Genomic DNA, 15871 nt, shown 5'->3' on the forward strand with positions numbered 1-15871 from the left:
ACCCAAGAGGCGACGATTAGAGTATTGATTTGATTGTAATTTTACACAAACATCTAGAAGTCATCATGAACTCGCTCAAATTTTTGTTGCGTCCTTCTCGCGCTGTTCCGCGGCTTCCAACAGCGTAACAACTTCGGCGATGAGTCGCTGAGCGCTGCCATTCGCCGCGATGGTCGGAATTATCACTTCACGAAGGAGCGTGCGCTTCTTGATGCCGAGGATTTCTGAAGCCCACGTGTCGACTGACGTGCTCGCACTCAGAGGCCCGAGGAATTCGGTGCAAACTTCGCGAAGTTGTGATTCTGCCCCGACAAACGTAGTGCGAGGATCATCACCGCACTCAGTCGCCAAGTGACGCACGTACGCCGCAAGCCACGATTTGAATTCGTCCGCGGATTGCAACATGGCTGCACCCGCAACTAGAATTTCTAAGTGTCTGCCAGTTTCGCGGCGTGCTGTCAGTCCACTTGTCTGCAGCAGTGCAGCTGGTCCTACGTGCGCGGCAGCGCGGGCAGCGGCGATTTGCAATGCTTGCATTTCCCCAAAGCCTGAACTACCCGGCTGACGAAGCCGAGATGTAAACTCCGATCGCATGAAGCTTTGGTCGGCAACTCGAGCCCACGTTTGCAGATCACTGTGATAGACGTAAGCGTAACCATTCGTGAAGGTGAAAATCGGAGCCCCGGACTTTGACAGTCGCACCGTCGCGAGCGCAACTCCAGAGCGCGAGGAACTACGCACGAGCGCCGAGCAGTCCGCCTTGAGCGTGCAAGTTTCTTTGCCCACGGCCACGTTCCACACAAGGAGCGTGTAGTCTCTAGTAACGATCAAAAGGGACGAATCATCTTTGCCGGACACTAAGAACGCAGCTCGATCAGGCAAAAGCAGAGACGGCATGTAACGCCGACCGCATGGGGTGTAGAGTTGCAATGAACCATCCTCAAGAGCAACAGCGCAGAAGTTCTTATTTCCACTGAGATGAGTAGCTTTCATATCGATGCGATCCGTCCACTTCATCTTACCCGCTTGCGAGCAAACCAGCTCCACATAAGAGCGCTCATGGTGGTTCTTTGCCTCGAGAAGTAGTGGTGCGCGTTCCTCGCTTCCTTCATCCGCCTCTAAGTTTGGCTCAACGAGTTGTATGTGCATCGAACCGGGCGCCGGAGCCACGGGAAGAGGCGGTGGTGCGGGCAATGCTGTAGTAGGAATTTGCGAACGCTGCGGCATCGACGGAGTAGTCGGTGGAACCTGCTGCACTTGCGTCGGTTGAAGCGCCACTCGCTTCGGTGCGGGCGCAGATGGCGCCTCAAAAGCACTCTGCACTCCATTGCCCCCATTCATTGCCGTAGGTTCTATTCTACGTTTCAATCCATTCGTAGCATCCTGCAAATTTTGAGGCTGCGGATTCGCTGGCAAAGGCTGGAGCTGCACGCGTTGCGGTGCCTTGACTGGAGTGCCCACAGATGGACCGGTGGCTGCGACGGGAACAATGCGTCGACGACCGTCGTTACTCACCGTCTCGCGTTGCGCTGATATTGTCGCCACTCCGTTTTGTGCTACGCCATTATTACTTCGAATCGGCGCGGGCTGAATTCGCTTCGGGGGCGGCGGAGTTGTCTTCACACCCTTGGACACGTCGTCTAACTCGCCCGGCGCAGCCGCCGCGAATCCAAGCAACGTGGGATCTTCCAGCATGGGCGCGCGGTTGCGTTTGATATCACCGTACGTCTCGGACAAAAAGGCTTCAGCGGCGGTGTCGTCCAACTTTTCACCGATTTCAGCCGGGTCAAACTTAAACGTGCACAGTGTCCCGTCGGTGCTGCACGCCAGCAATGTGTACCCATCCGGAGTCCAGCACAAGTCCACCACGGACTGCGAGAAGCATTTACGCACGATACACACTGGCTTTGGCCTGTTCGTGGTCCAAATTGTCAGTTTGCAGTCTTGCGACCCACACGCGATGACTGTGTGAACTTTATCTCGCTTCTCGTCGTGGAAAAGCACGGGCGAGAAGCGCACGGCAACGACGGGTCCTTTGTGTCCGACGAAGTCAAAGTTGCTCCCCCAAGACCCGCGTTCCAACACCGATGCCGTGTGAGACGGCTTTTTGTACGAGTTACAAGTCGTCACCGCCTTGCCGTCCGGGCTCCAGCACAGGCGCATCGAAAACGTTGCGCCCATGGACGCCTGGTACGGTTCCTCAACCTTGGCCACTTGCGTCCAATCATCCGTACGCCATATGATGCACGTCTTATCATCGCTCTGCGTCGCCAGAAATTTCCCTATCGGATCCCACGCCACGCCTTTGACAAAGCTCGTGTGCCCTCGAAGCGTCGCCACCGGATTCCCCGTGCGACAGTCCCAGATAATCACCAAGTTGTCGAGCGAGCACGACGCCAACATGGAATCATCCGGCGACCACGCGATATCGATCACATCCGATCCGTGTCCCCTATACCTCGCCGCGATCGTCCAATTCTCCACGTTCGGCGCATCCGCGCTCCCGAACGCCGCCTTTCCCGGTCCCTCTCGCAGCGCGTACACCAACACGCTCGTATCCGTCGACCCGCTCGCCAAATACCGTCCATTCCGCGAGAACCGCACGCAATTCACCGGTCCGAAGTGATCGCTCAGCGTCGCCAAGCACTTCGGCGCGTTTTCATCCGCCTCAATCTCGCGTTCAAGCACCGGCGCGAGCGCCCAAACCTTCACCTTTTGATCGCCTCCCGCCGTGGCGAATCTCGACCCATCCGGCGCGGCGTCCACGGAGAATATCGGCGCCGTCCCGTCGTGCGCGACGAACTCGGGTTTATACACCACCACCATCGTCACCGCCGCGACGCCCGTCGGCGTCGATCTCGCGCGCGCGCGTCACGCTCGCGAGTGCGGCGTCCGTCGCGGCGTCGTCGCGGCGTCATTTCAAAAAAAACCGACCGCCGGACCGCGGCGACCGCGTCCATCGACCGACCGACGCGCGATCGATCGCGAGACCGCGAATCGCGCGATCGCGCGAACCTCGAGGCGTCGATCGACCGATCGCGCGATCGGTCGATCGATGGACGCGCGCGCGTAACGACCGCGGACGGCGACGGCGACGGCGACGGCGCGACGCGACGCGCGATGGCGACGGCGCGACGCGGTGCGCGGGCGACGGTGCGCGCGGGACGAGGGTGCGGCGCGCGCGACGCGCGACGGCGAGGCGAGGCGGCGGCGAGGCGAGGACGAGACGCGGGCGAGCGACGAGGACGCGCGCGCGCGGCGGCGAGGGTGGATTTGGACGACGAGGACGTGGACGCTGGGTACGTCCCGGGACGAGGTGCGCGATGCGATGCGATGCGATGCGATGCGATGCGATGCGCGCGAACGGCGGGGTGCGGTTTGGTCGAAAGACGCGGTGACTGACGGGGAGACGACGAGGACGCAGACGCGCTCGAACGCGTGGAGGCGAGCGGGACGGCGCGGTCGAGCTCGCCGGGGGAGGTTTGGGTGCCCGAAGATTTGGTCGATTTGCGAGGGAAATCGGCGAGGCAGTGGAGTCCGATCGCGTTGGCGTTTTTAGGCGACGCCGTGTTCGAGTTGTACGCGCGAGGGGTGTTTTTTTACCCGCCCGCGAAACCGCTCGAATACGATTTGAAGACAAAGCGACTGGCGCGCGCCGAGGCGCAGGATTTTTTGCTCAGGCTCTTGATCGACGGCGACGCGTTGAGCGAGGAGGAGGTTTCAATCGTAAAATGGGGGCGGAACGCGGCGTACGGGAACATTCCGACGCGATTAAAAGGGAAAGGGAAGGGCGGGCACGGGACGTATCGCAACGCGAGCGCGCTCGAGTGCCTCGTGGGCTACCTCTACGTCGTCGATCGCGCGCGACTGCAGGAAGTGATGACGATCGTCATGTCTGAGACCGCCATCGAGGGCGCGTTGGCGCTGTCTTCGAAATAGTTGTTGTCGTTATCTATCTGTACACGTTCTTTCTTCTAGCGAGCGCCTCTCCCCTCTCCTCGCGCCTCTCTACCGCCCGCGTCTACCGCCCGCGCGCGCGATTGACGTACAAATTCGCGATGGACAGCCCTAAAAACAACCCATACAACCCCGCCGCCTGCGACAGATTCGCGCTCGCGATCTCGTGCGTCATTCCCGGCGCTTTCCAATCCGAACCGAGGTGCGCGTAGTGCTTCTTAAACAGATGCGACAGCGCCGCGCAGACGACGACACCGAACGCGCTGAGTCCGGCGCAGCACGTCGCGCTTTGCGAGCTCGTCGCGATCGCGAGCACGCGGCCGAACATCGTTCGCGCGCGCGTCGCGTCGCGGAATCACGTCACGCGCGCCGGACTCAGCGCGTCGTCACATCGCGACGACGCCGCGTTCGATGGGCGAGCGCGGCGACGACGGCGCTCGCGATGGCGCCGAGCCGTCGTCGTCGTCATCGTCGCCGTCCTTCGCCCTGGTCTTGCTCCCGAGCGGGTTCGTCGTGCGCCCCGTGCCGCCGTGGCCCGATGCGCGTCGGACGTCCCGGTTGGCGCACGCGCAGCGCGCGCTGGACGCGCTGACGCATCAGTACGACCGGGCGTGGCGAGAGATCGCGAGCGACGTATTGCACCGAGGCGTGATGCCGGCAAACGGGGCGCTGAGCGCGCTGCCGATCGTGTACGTCGACGGTGGATGCGCGTGCGAGGTTTGGGACTATCGCGGCGGCGCGGCGAACGCCGTCGCCGACGTTCGGACGGTGCGGTTGCGAGCGACGTCGGCGACGATCGCGCGGGACGCGGAGATAGAAGCAAATGCGATGGAGGCGTTGGAAGACGAGGACGCGGCGACGATGCGGCGGTTGCGTTTAGAGGGAGCTCTGCTCGCGGCGACGAAGCCGGCGCTGCGCCTGGAATCGCCTTCGCGCGAAGACGCTTCTTAGTTGCCACGACGCGCGCGCGCGCGTCGAGACGGCGAATAGCTCGCTCGCCCATAGTGTATTTTTATATATTGCAGTTTTCTAGCGAATCTAGGCGCGATCGCACCGCGCGCGCGCGCGTCGAGACTGCGCTGACAAGCCCTCGAGAGCGTGGCCCGAAATCTCGAGGCCGTTGGCGTGCGAGCCGCGGCATAGCACGCCTCGCATATCACGCCCGCGAGCGTCCATGCGCACCGACGACGCGCGCAAAACGTAAAACACGCGCGTCCGCGCGCGTCTTCGCGTCGAACGGCGCGATGCGCGCCGCGAGGTACCGTCGCGCGCGTCGACGCGTCGACGACCGGGACAGCGGCCGCGGCCGTGGTGTCGTCGCGCTGTGCGCGGTCGTCGTCGCGCTCGCGCGGGTGAGAACGAGCGGTGGTGAAGCGATATGGGGGTTAGAGACCGTGTACGATGGTTTGGGGTATAATCCAGAGTTCCCGACGCAGGTTTGCGGCCCGTCCAAGGATGGGAACTCTTTTCGCGCCGCGGGTTGCAAACCGGCGATTACAGAGAAGGATTCGTACGGCACCGCGGGTGATCCGGGATTTAGTTTCGCGAGGTACGCGTATAAAGGAAAATCATACGGGCCACCATATAATAATGTAGCGGACGTGGCGGCGTGTACGTACTCGTTGACGTACGCCGCGGCGGAGGCGGCGGGCCTGGAGCACTGCTTTTACGCTCCGTACACGGGTGGCGTGCCGACGACGACGGTGCAGAAGACGACGACGAACTTGGGATACTCCACTCTAGGTTGGCGTCTACCCTTGGCTGAATGGCGAGATAAGTTGCCGGATTACGTGGTGGAACGATACGAATTACCGCCGCTTCGGTTGGGCTTCGAGGAGGGGACGTTTTGGCCGAATTGGAAGCTACTCTCGAGCGGTTTGCCAAACTTTGCCGTGACGAAGACATGTTTTCTTGAAGCGCACAGCGGAGACTATCAGCTGTGTAGCGCCTATCCGACGGAGCGTCGCGAAGATATTCACGGCGTCCTTCAAGTGCAAAGCATCTCATTCGCACTCGGGCGTGGGAGCTTGTTCTTTGAGGCAAACGGCGGAGATAAAAACGTCCCAGACATACCTCAAGACCCGTATCCCATAGCTTCGCACGGGAAAGGTGCGCTTGGAGTTGCGTTAACGAGGATTAGCGATGGGTATCGAGTGCTGACAAAACCTGTGCGCGCGAGAAGATATTGGGAAACCTTACGTTGGGAGGAGTCTTTACTCGCACAGTATTACGGGGAGGTTTTTAGGTTGGAGATTTTCGATTATCGTTCGGGTTCGTTCGGTTGGCTCGCGGTGGATTCTTTCGTAATTCCGCAGGCGCCTGTTATCATCACGGAGGTGACTCCATCGATTGGACCTCGAGTCGGTGGCACGAGAATCACTATCAGCGGGCAAAACTTTGGAAGTTCCGTTGACGACAAAACCGTGTTCATCGGCGATAAAGAATGCATCGACTTACGCATGAGTTATTCTCGTTGTTCGTCCGATACCACCGTTTGTGCTGGTGCGTTGAGCTGTACTACACCAGCAGGTTCCGGGGTAGGTCTCACAGTAGCGGTGGTGATTGGAGACCCAACCGTCGTCCGCATCGCAGGGCCGCGAGGTGGGTTCCAAGCGGGTTTTTGCGGCGATGAATCGACCGAGCATCCCTTCTCCGAATGTGCAATAGATGCAATCGATGCTGTCGCTGGAGCGCGAAAGCGTGGCTTTACTTACGCTGATCCTCCGACGGTGACAAGTACGCCAGTCACGAGTGCGATCCAAGACATTCAGTACGAGTACACGCTCATTGCTACGGACCCAGACGAGAACGACTTATTGACGTATACGGCAATTACGTTACCAACGTTTTTGCAGTTTGATCCAACGACTCGTCTACTTACTGGCGTGCCATTACGGTCAGATGTACAATGTAGGAGCAACAATTGGCACCCAGCTTCTGAGCGCTGCGCGTTGGGAGCAACGTATCAAGTTGAGTTTGAGATCTCGGACTCAATATACAGAGTTCAGCACAACTTTGAAGTGAAAGTGACGACGAATGAGACCTCACTTCTTGTTGATAAGTCCTTTCACTGGGAAAACGCGTTACAAATCTTTGAAAAATACGAAGCCGTCGTTGCTTTGGGGTCGGTTACAGAATCGCTCAAAGCCTTGGAAAATAGGAACGTGACGAGTCCGACAGAAATCGTTGGCTTCAATTATAGAAATCCTTTGAATGATGAGGATAAAACGATCCGTAATGCCCTCATCGCTATTGCAGAGAAGCCGAATATCGATGAAGTCGACGTCGATGCGGCCATTCAGTGGCTGCAAACGAACAACTCTGACGCCGTAAACCTTGATATGATCCAGGCGCTCAAAGAGCAAGTTGCGGTACAGAAGCGAGGAGACGTATCCAGCGGTGCTTCGGCACCAGCGTTGCAAGGCGTCAGCTGGAAAGGCTGGTTAAATTATTTTAAAAAACTAGGAACGTCGCTCGGCGCTGGATCTGCCGTTTACACAAATGTTGCTGGGCTCCCCGTTCCAGCCGGCGCAACGAAAATGCTTACGCGGGAGAAGATAATTGTCATCAAACTATCGACTCCTTGCAACTCGACCGCGTTGAACACGGACAGATATATTCCATCATGTGACGCGGTTGTGGGTATGTCATCACAGCACGAGGTCTGGCTCGGATTCAGTGACTACGGAACAACGTTGGAGGATGTCATCGTGTTCCCCGAGGATTTTGAGTTTGCGGATCTTGTTACGTCGGCCGTCTTTACACAAGACGTTCCAGGTTTTCTCGGTCAATTAACTAGACGAATGGTGGCGCAATCAGCAAAGCTACAGGAAATCGCAACATTGGGCGAAACACACCTTGTATGGTTCGATACATCCACGTCTATGCTAACCGTGAACATGACCATCAAGTCTTCACCGGTGAAAGCAGTCATGCAACTTGCAACTTCGTATCCTTATCCCGAACCTGGAAAGTATGGATTACCCGAGATTAGCGTTGTGAGCTGCGATAACGTGGCGTACGACTATGAAAACGCGCTCATTTCATTCAGCAATACCATGACGAGAACTGGTGGATCTTTGACCAGTCGTCTCGCAGCGTTGGCGAACGATGTCTCAACATTTGCGTCACGGTGCAAAAATTTATGCAACGGTCAGGGTCTGTGCCAAGATTCGCAACTGCCACCCGTTTGTCAGTGTTATCAGGACTACTTCGGCGATGATTGCTCGCAAGTAACGTGTCCGAATGATTGCAGTAATAATGGCGCCTGCGATTCGAGGCAAGTATGTACGCACTTCCCGGAAAGCGGCGAAACAGACTGCTCCGGTGGAACTGGAAAGTGTGCGTGTAATTACCCTTACTTTGGCAAGGATTGCTCGTTAAAAACATGTGCGAAGAATTTCATCGTTTTTGAAGGTAATTCGACGCACAAGCTCGACGTCACGGCCGGAACGCAACCTATCAAGGACAAATACACCGCGCTCGGTCTCGATGTGTATGACGTGAAGATTAGCGAAACCAATGGTGACCAACCTGCAGCTTGGGCAATTCAAGGAGACGAGCTTAGCTTGGCGCATCTTGTTGGATCGGCTTACGTGGAATTTACCAGCTCTGAAGACGGAGAAACGGCGAGATCACTGGAGCCATTTTACGTTGACTCTATCCCCAGTCGTGGCGTCGCAATCGAGGCACAATATTTTGCGCAGGAGTACCGCACTTTCGTAAAGCGTGAGCAACAGCTACTAGATTTGTTCGGCAAAAGCTCATCAGAGTGCAACGCCGCCGGTGCTTGTGCCTTTGAAACCGGTACGTGCTTCTGTGCGACGCAGTATTATGGGGCCGGTTGTGAATTTCAGTACTGCGCAAATGATTGTGCAGGTCACGGTACGTGCAATAAGCTTACCGGTGTGTGTACGTGCGAAACACACTACGTGACAGATGAAACATATGGATGCGCTTTGAAGGACTATAGTTTGATTTCAACCACGTGCACTGACGAAGCACTTGATAGAGAGGTTGATGACGCTGATCTGCGCGTGCGTCCATTACACGCATCATGTCTCTTTGGTACAAGATTGGGTAGCCCTGTGACTGGCACGACGACGACTTATATCACTGACTTACAAGGTAATGTGTGTTTGGATTGCTCTGGTTATACTCTAGAGTCGAACTCCAGGATTTATTTTTACGAAGACGAACCATGCACTTCGTCTGCTGGGAACCGCGAAGACTTTTGCGACAACACGAAAGAGTCCTACGACACCATCGTTCGCGGCATTGGCATGATACCCGCTGGAGACAGTGGGTCGACTCTTTCATTCAACCTCGCCGCCATGCGTACATCGGATATTCAGTTTTCTATTTTCAAGGCAAAGGCGGGGATCGTAAGAGAGCATTTAGCTGACATCGATGCGGGCGGTTGTGGTGCATGTACGGACGATAATCCCCAGTGCGGCGCCATATTCACTATCGCCGTCGATGGTGTTACCGTATGGACTTCGTTGGTGAACAACAAGTACTCCGAGATCAACATCGATATCAGCGCTGCCAGTACCATGACACTCTCCACAGCAAAGTACACCCCGCCGTATTGGCGTTCCAACGTCTTGCCTGGTCTCGCAGGACAAGACGCACCTGCCGTTTGGTGCGATGGCGCCGCTTGGGCGGACGCAGAGTTCTATTAGCTTTTAGCCGAGTATTCACACGAATGCCATTTAATAGACATTAAATTCCTAGCGCATCTCCATCTCTTGCCAGACCAACCGCCGGTCTCCAGGCGTGCTAAAACACCAAGTGGGCGTCACTTCGTGGCGTTCACGCACGTTCTATAGTCCAGCGCGCGCGCTGCTAGCGATCAAAAAGCGTCATGCGCTCCGTGCAGCTCGGCACGCACGCGCATAACGCCCTGCTCGGCGTCACAAGCGCGGGCGACGGTCGATGCGTGAGCACCGTAGCAAAAGACGGCGTCGTGACGTACGACGTCGAGGAAGAGGTAAAAGAGCGTTCACGCAATCGACGCGAAATATATGACAATATTTGACGCACGCGTTGCGTCGCGTGCGTGCGGACGACGTTGTGCGCGCGCCGATCGCTCGAAGTTTGCGACGTCGTAAAAGTGGCGGCTGAGGGCGAAGGGCGAGTCGAGCACGTCGCTCTCGAGGCGTTCAAACGAAGCAAACGCGATCGAATGGAGCGAGAACTGACGATGAAAACGTTTTTACGCTTCGCAGAAACGAGAGCGAACGTTGGCGCTCGATCGAGGGCGAAAGTTTGCTTGCGCGGTGGCGTGTGGGTCGAATGGCAGGTATTACGCGTGTTTGGAGAAGGAACAAGAAAGTGATTCATCGTATTTGTGCGCGTGGGAGACGGAGCAAAGCGCAAACGCGGCGACGGTTGGTGAAGCATCGAAAGAGTGCGTCACAACTCTCGATTTAGGACGCAGTGGTCGAGTGCGTGAGTTGGTGGCGGTGGACGGCGGCGCTCTCGTGGTGACGACAACGGGGGAGGTCCAACTCTTCGGGATGTCGGCGGAACACATTGACAAAGCGCGCACGAGTGGAGAGTTAGGCTCTCGACGAGTAGAGACGGCGTCGGTTTTACCTGAATCAGTTGGTGCACTCGTAGTGACGACGGATGGTAACTTTCAGGGTCGCAAAATAGCCACATTTCTTGCCCGCGCGCAAACCGTGACATTGGCTTGGGAGCTGGACATCGAGCACCCGGACGGCGCGGCAAAAGCCAGAGTGGCGAGCGCGGCAAGTGATGGGGAGACTTTCATGGTATTATGGGACGATGGCGTCTGGGCCCTGCACGACGCGAGCGATGGGTCTCTCAAGCACAAGCTGCGACTCGACGGGCTCGATGTGCATTGTGATGAAGCCACATCTGGGAAGCGGAGTAAGAAGAGCGAAGATACCTCACCGTTAGCAAGTGCGGCGTCTTTGTGCCTTTCTCAGGATTATTACGCCGTCGTGGCGAACTCGAAGGAAGAAAATACCGTGGTAGTGGCCGTTTTTGATTCGCGTTACGGCGCCGTGCACTTGGCGGAGGACGTTAGCCGAGGCTTAGAACACAAAGTTGGCCGAACGTCCGGGGTGAGCCTCGCCGCAACTTCGGGTAATCTGATCGTTGGTCTTTCTGATCAAGTGGTTTCGGTACAGTTCGATCTTCCTGAACTCTCTTTAGCTTCGCTCGTGGGATCGCTCAGCATACACTCGCAACCGGAGGCGAGCGCAGCGGCAATTCGAGTTTTGGGTGCGGAGACAGCATCTACGGCACTCGTACCGCCGCAACACGCGGCTGTGACACCTGGCTGGAAACTAGAGGAGTTAAAACTTGATGGCCAAGGAGTCGTCAGTTTGAGCAATGTCTGGGACGACGACGACGCACAGACCAGGGAGAAGAAGGTCCGGTCGACTGCTGAAGCTTTGGCGAGCGGTAGCAAAAAGGCGGGCTCATCGTTACAGACTCTGATGAAATCCCTTCCGATTCCGCAAATTCTCATAGAAAGTGCCATTAGTGGTGGTTTAAATCATCGAGTGTGGGATTCAGTGACACTTTTGCTCGCCGGTGGACACATTCGTGGCTCTTCGACGGCGAGACAATTAGTGACGGCGCTTCTTGAGGAAGACATGCTTGACGAAGTCAAGGACTTCTTAGTGTACGCCAAGGACGTTTCTGCTGAAGATATCGTTGCGATTTTACACTCTGCAATGATGCGAGACGAAGACGACCCTGGGTTGAAGAAGCGCGCTTCAGCGAACAAAAAGCTCGCAGAAAAGGTACTCGACGAAGCAGAGGCATGCGCGTCTGATGAAAAGTTCAATGGCGAAGCTAAACAAAAGCTGTTTGCCAGAGCTCAACTCTTAGTGAGTGCGTACGATAGTTTTGCACCATGGGCACAACAACTTCATCCCCTCATCGCTCGTCCGTTGGATCCAACGATGGGTATGCTAGTGTTGCGTGATCTCTCCAAGCAAGACGCGGTTTCGCTACTTCAGTATTTGCTCGTCTGGGCTAACTTTTACGCTTCATCGGGCGGCTATTTCGCCCGGATCAACACTCTAGTCGAACCTGGGATTCCCAGCGCGCACGCGGTCGTGACGTGGACGTCCGCGTTGCTCGACGCGCAGTTCACGACGTTTTGTCTCTCAGACGACGTCGCCGAACCCGTGCGCGCGCTGCGAGAGTCTTCGAGCCAAATGCTCGATATGATGCGCTCTTTAGCCGCCCTCGGAGGTGCGTTCAGACACGTCGGCGAGAACTCTCCGCTTCCCGAACAACACGGCGTACAGTCCACGACGTACACCGTAGAGAGCGTGGCTTGGTAACTAAAAACGTCGCGTTCACGTTGTTACAAATCGTCCAAAGCGCACTCACTTCTTCGAACCGAACCATCTACTCTTTTTCTTCGCCTCTCGCGCCTTCCTCGCCTCCTCCGTCGCCTTTCTGTACCTCGCCGCGGTGTCTCCCTGTCGCATCAGCTTCTTCCCCTGTTGAAACCGTTCCTCGCGCGCGCGCTCCTTTTGCCATTGGTCCAGCGCGCCGAGCTGTCCACCGTACGCCGCGAGTCCGCCGGCGGCGAGAACGGCGACGCCCCACGCCGCCGCGCCGCCGTTTCGCACGCCGAGCATCGCGACGCGCGCGCGTCGGCGAGTGTCGTCCCGCGTCGCCGGTGTCTCGGCGACGACGACGGACGACGGACGACGTCAACCCTAGGCCGAGGCTGAAATCGACGAGGTCGGCGCGCGTCGAGCGACGCGCGATACACGAGGACGCGCGCGCGCGCGACGGACGCAGATGCGCTCGAAACGCGCCCTGGATGCGCTTCGCGCGCTGCGACGCGCCGCACCGCGAGACGTCGACGCGCGATGGCGAGCGATGACGCTCGCGACCGCACCGCGAGGCGGCGGCGCGATGACGCAGCGCGAGCGCGCGAGCGATGCGATGGGACGACGGACGTACGCGAGCGAGTCAGCAGAAGCGTTGCGAAGAAATATTGGAATCTCGGCGCACATCGATAGCGGGAAGACGACGCTCACGGAACGCATCTTGTTTTACACGGGGAGGATCAACGCGATTCACGAGGTGCGCGGGAAGGATGGCGTGGGGGCGAAGATGGACTCCATGGAGCTCGAACGTGAGAAAGGTATCACGATTCAATCCGCGGCGACGTATTGTCGATGGAAGGAGAGCGATATTAACATCATCGATACCCCAGGGCACGTGGACTTTACCATCGAAGTCGAACGCGCGCTGCGCGTGCTGGACGGCGCGGTGCTCGTTCTGTGCTCGGTGGGTGGTGTGCAGTCGCAATCGATCACGGTGGATAGACAGATGCGGCGATACAACGTGCCGAGATTGTGCTTCGTGAACAAGTGCGATCGCGCGGGGGCGAATCCGTGGAAGGTTCTCGCGCAGGCGCGCGACAAACTGAAGCTCAACGCGGCGGCGGTGCAAATTCCAATCGGATTAGAAGACGAGCACGAGGGTGTCGTTGACTTAGTGCGAATGCAATCTGTTGTGTTTTCCGGTGAAAACGGGCAGACGCTGACAGTGGGTGAAATTCCGGCGAATTTGAAGGAACTCGCCGATGAGAAGCGCAAAGTTCTCATCGAGTGCGTTTCCGAAGTCGACGAAGAATTGGGAGACTTGTTTTTGATGGGTGAAGAGCCAACGACGGAGCAACTGTTGGCGGCGATCAGAAGGGCGACAATCGCAAATACGTTTTCTCCGTTGTTCATGGGCAGTGCGTACAAGAACCGCGGCGTTCAGCTTCTTTTAGACGGCGTCGTGGACTATCTCCCAGCGCCGTCGGAGGTGCAAAACGTCGCTTTAGATTTGAAGAACGAAGAAGCACCGGTCGTTTTGTCCAACGACCCATCGAAGCCGCTCGTTTCTTTGGCATTCAAACTCGAGGAGGGTAAATTCGGGCAACTCACGTATTTGCGCGTGTACCAAGGCCAAATTGATAAGGGCATGACCATCGTCAACACGTCGACTGGGAAGAAGCTCAAAGTTCCTCGACTCGTGCGAATGCATAGTGATGACATGGAAGACGTGAACTCCGCTCCAAACGGTGACATCGTCGCACTTTTTGGTGTTGAGTGTAAGAGCGGTGACACATTTACGGATGGCAGTGTGAACTACGCGATGACTTCGATGAAGGTTCCTGACCCCGTCATGTCTCTCGCAGTGAGTCCGAAGAGTAAAGCCGAAAGCGGCAACTTTAGCAAGGCCCTGCAGCGCTTTCAAAAGGAAGACCCCACGTTCCGCGTGCACATGGACGAAGAAAGTGGGCAGACTATCATTAGTGGTATGGGTGAGTTACATCTCGACATTTATGTCGAGCGAATGCGGCGAGAGTACAAGGTTGACTGTGAAGTCGGTCAGCCGCGCGTAAACTACCGAGAAGCCATCACAAAACGAGCCGAGTTTGATTACTTGCATAAAAAGCAATCTGGTGGACAAGGTCAATACGGTAAGGTTGTTGGATATATCGAGCCATTAGAAAATACCACCGAAGTCATCTTTGAGAACGGCATCATTGGTAACGCCATCGCCCCTTCGTTTATTCAAGCCGTGGAAAAGGGTTTCAAAGAGGCTGCGCTCAACGGTGGCTTGGTCGGTTATCCCGTTGAGGGCATTAAAATTGTGCTGACGGACGGTGCTTCGCACGCTGTTGATTCGTCTGAGTTGGCTTTCAAACTCGCCGCGCTCGCGGCGTTCCGACAATCGTTTCACAACGCGTCGCCGAAACTCTTGGAACCCATCATGAAGGTGGACATCACTGTCCCTTCTGAATTTCAAGGTACGGTCATCGGTAACATTAACCGACGTAAAGGGACGATTAACGACTCTACGGCGGAAGGTGATGACGTGATAATTAGTTCGATGGTCCCTCTGAGCCAGATGTTTGGTTACAGCACCGAGTTGAGAAGCATGACGCAAGGCAAGGGAGAGTTTACGATGGAGTACGGCTCTCACCAGGCTGTGACGCAGGACGTGCAAGCTGAGTTGATCTCCACGTTGGGCAAAGTAAAAAATTGATAGCTGTCGCTGCTTAAATAACTAACAGTAGTTCTACTATTTTTTAAATTCGAAGTGTCCGCTTTGCGTTAACAAGACGTGCAATTCATTCATGTCCGCGCACACGAAATGTGGCACCATCTGCTCGGGAACTTTATCCACACCGAATTCCTCCGCCCATTTCCCCGTACGTCCGCTATCCAAGAGCACAGTCAGCGCTCCCGCGGCGTTCCCACTCACTACGTCGTCTTTTGCGCTGTCACCCACCATGATAATCTCGCTCGGCGAGCACCCCCATAACTCGCAAATGTGCAGCAACGAATCCGGCGCCGGTTTGTACGGCTTGAACTCCCGACTCAACCACGGTGAAAACGGCGCCATCGTCCACACGGTGTCGTGAAAAAACTCCACCGAGCTCGCCGCGTTCCGCGTCACCAACGCTCGCGGGATTCCCATCCCGTCCAGCGTCGCCGCCACCTCCATCGCTCCCGGCGCGATGACCGTCGTCTTCAGCGCCTCTCTCTCCATCTCTCCGATGATCTCGTACGCCTTCGTCCGTCGCGCCTCGTTCCACGAGTCGACTTCACCTAAAATATCACTCGTTTCGCACCCGACTCTGCGTCGCATCTCCGTGAAGTCCAGCGCCGCGCTGACGCACAGCGTTCCATCCATGTCGAACACGACACCGCGCACGAGGCGTCGCGACGTCGACGTCGACGTGGGACTCGTCGCGGGAGACATGGCGCGCGTCGTGTGCGTCGCGCGCGGTGCGCGCGAGTGGGATTTTTCACGAGCGATGCGGTGACACGCCGTCGACGCTCGAGCGATGCGACGAAGCATGAACGACGACGAGTGGCGCGGCGTGGGGGCGTGGTCGTTTTAACGT

At 56.9% G+C, this 15871-nt stretch overlaps 7 protein-coding genes across 7 annotated transcripts; 4 read left to right on the forward strand and 3 right to left on the reverse strand.

Annotated features, from left to right (window-relative positions):
• Positions 1 to 18: 18 nt before the first annotated feature.
• Positions 19 to 2826, reverse strand: HIRA3501 (predicted protein; the record flags this gene model as incomplete). The annotated part of the gene is made up of 3 exons (XM_001418964.1): positions 19 to 1118; positions 1155 to 1383; positions 1462 to 2826. The coding sequence occupies 3 exons, from the start codon at positions 2824 to 2826 to the stop codon at positions 76 to 78; spliced, it is 2637 nt and encodes an 878-aa protein (XP_001419001.1). The 3' UTR covers positions 19 to 75.
• Positions 2827 to 3522: 696 nt separating this feature from the next.
• Positions 3523 to 3939, forward strand: OSTLU_35651 (predicted protein; the record flags this gene model as incomplete). The annotated part of the gene is made up of 1 exon (XM_001418728.1): positions 3523 to 3939. A coding segment is annotated over one exon (417 nt), but the record flags the coding sequence as incomplete, so codon positions are not given.
• An 82-nt stretch (positions 3940 to 4021) lies between these two features.
• Positions 4022 to 4285, reverse strand: OSTLU_32796 (predicted protein; the record flags this gene model as incomplete). Its single annotated transcript, XM_001418965.1, has 1 exon — positions 4022 to 4285. The coding sequence occupies one exon, from the start codon at positions 4283 to 4285 to the stop codon at positions 4022 to 4024; it is 264 nt and encodes an 87-aa protein (XP_001419002.1).
• Positions 4286 to 5201: 916 nt separating this feature from the next.
• On the forward strand, positions 5202 to 9670 carry OSTLU_32797 (predicted protein; the record flags this gene model as incomplete). The annotated part of the gene is made up of 1 exon (XM_001418729.1): positions 5202 to 9670. One exon carries the CDS (start codon positions 5202 to 5204, stop codon positions 9639 to 9641), a length of 4440 nt encoding a protein of 1479 aa, XP_001418766.1. The 3' UTR covers positions 9642 to 9670.
• A 153-nt stretch (positions 9671 to 9823) lies between these two features.
• On the forward strand, positions 9824 to 12612 carry OSTLU_32798 (predicted protein; the record flags this gene model as incomplete). Its single annotated transcript, XM_001418730.1, has 2 exons — positions 9824 to 9949; positions 10188 to 12612. 2 exons carry the CDS (start codon positions 9824 to 9826, stop codon positions 12285 to 12287), a joined length of 2226 nt encoding a protein of 741 aa, XP_001418767.1. The 3' UTR covers positions 12288 to 12612.
• Positions 12613 to 12903: 291 nt separating this feature from the next.
• Positions 12904 to 15008, forward strand: OSTLU_32800 (predicted protein; the record flags this gene model as incomplete). The annotated part of the gene is made up of 1 exon (XM_001418731.1): positions 12904 to 15008. The coding sequence occupies one exon, from the start codon at positions 12904 to 12906 to the stop codon at positions 15004 to 15006; it is 2103 nt and encodes a 700-aa protein (XP_001418768.1). The 3' UTR covers positions 15007 to 15008.
• Positions 15009 to 15042: 34 nt separating this feature from the next.
• Positions 15043 to 15726, reverse strand: OSTLU_87850 (predicted protein; the record flags this gene model as incomplete). Its single annotated transcript, XM_001418966.1, has 1 exon — positions 15043 to 15726. The coding sequence occupies one exon, from the start codon at positions 15724 to 15726 to the stop codon at positions 15043 to 15045; it is 684 nt and encodes a 227-aa protein (XP_001419003.1).
• Positions 15727 to 15871: the final 145 nt, after the last annotated feature.

Source organism: Ostreococcus lucimarinus, chromosome 7 (genome assembly GCF_000092065.1).
Source record: "Ostreococcus lucimarinus CCE9901 chromosome 7, complete sequence".
NCBI classification, from domain to species: domain Eukaryota; kingdom Viridiplantae; phylum Chlorophyta; class Mamiellophyceae; order Mamiellales; family Bathycoccaceae; genus Ostreococcus; species Ostreococcus sp. 'lucimarinus'.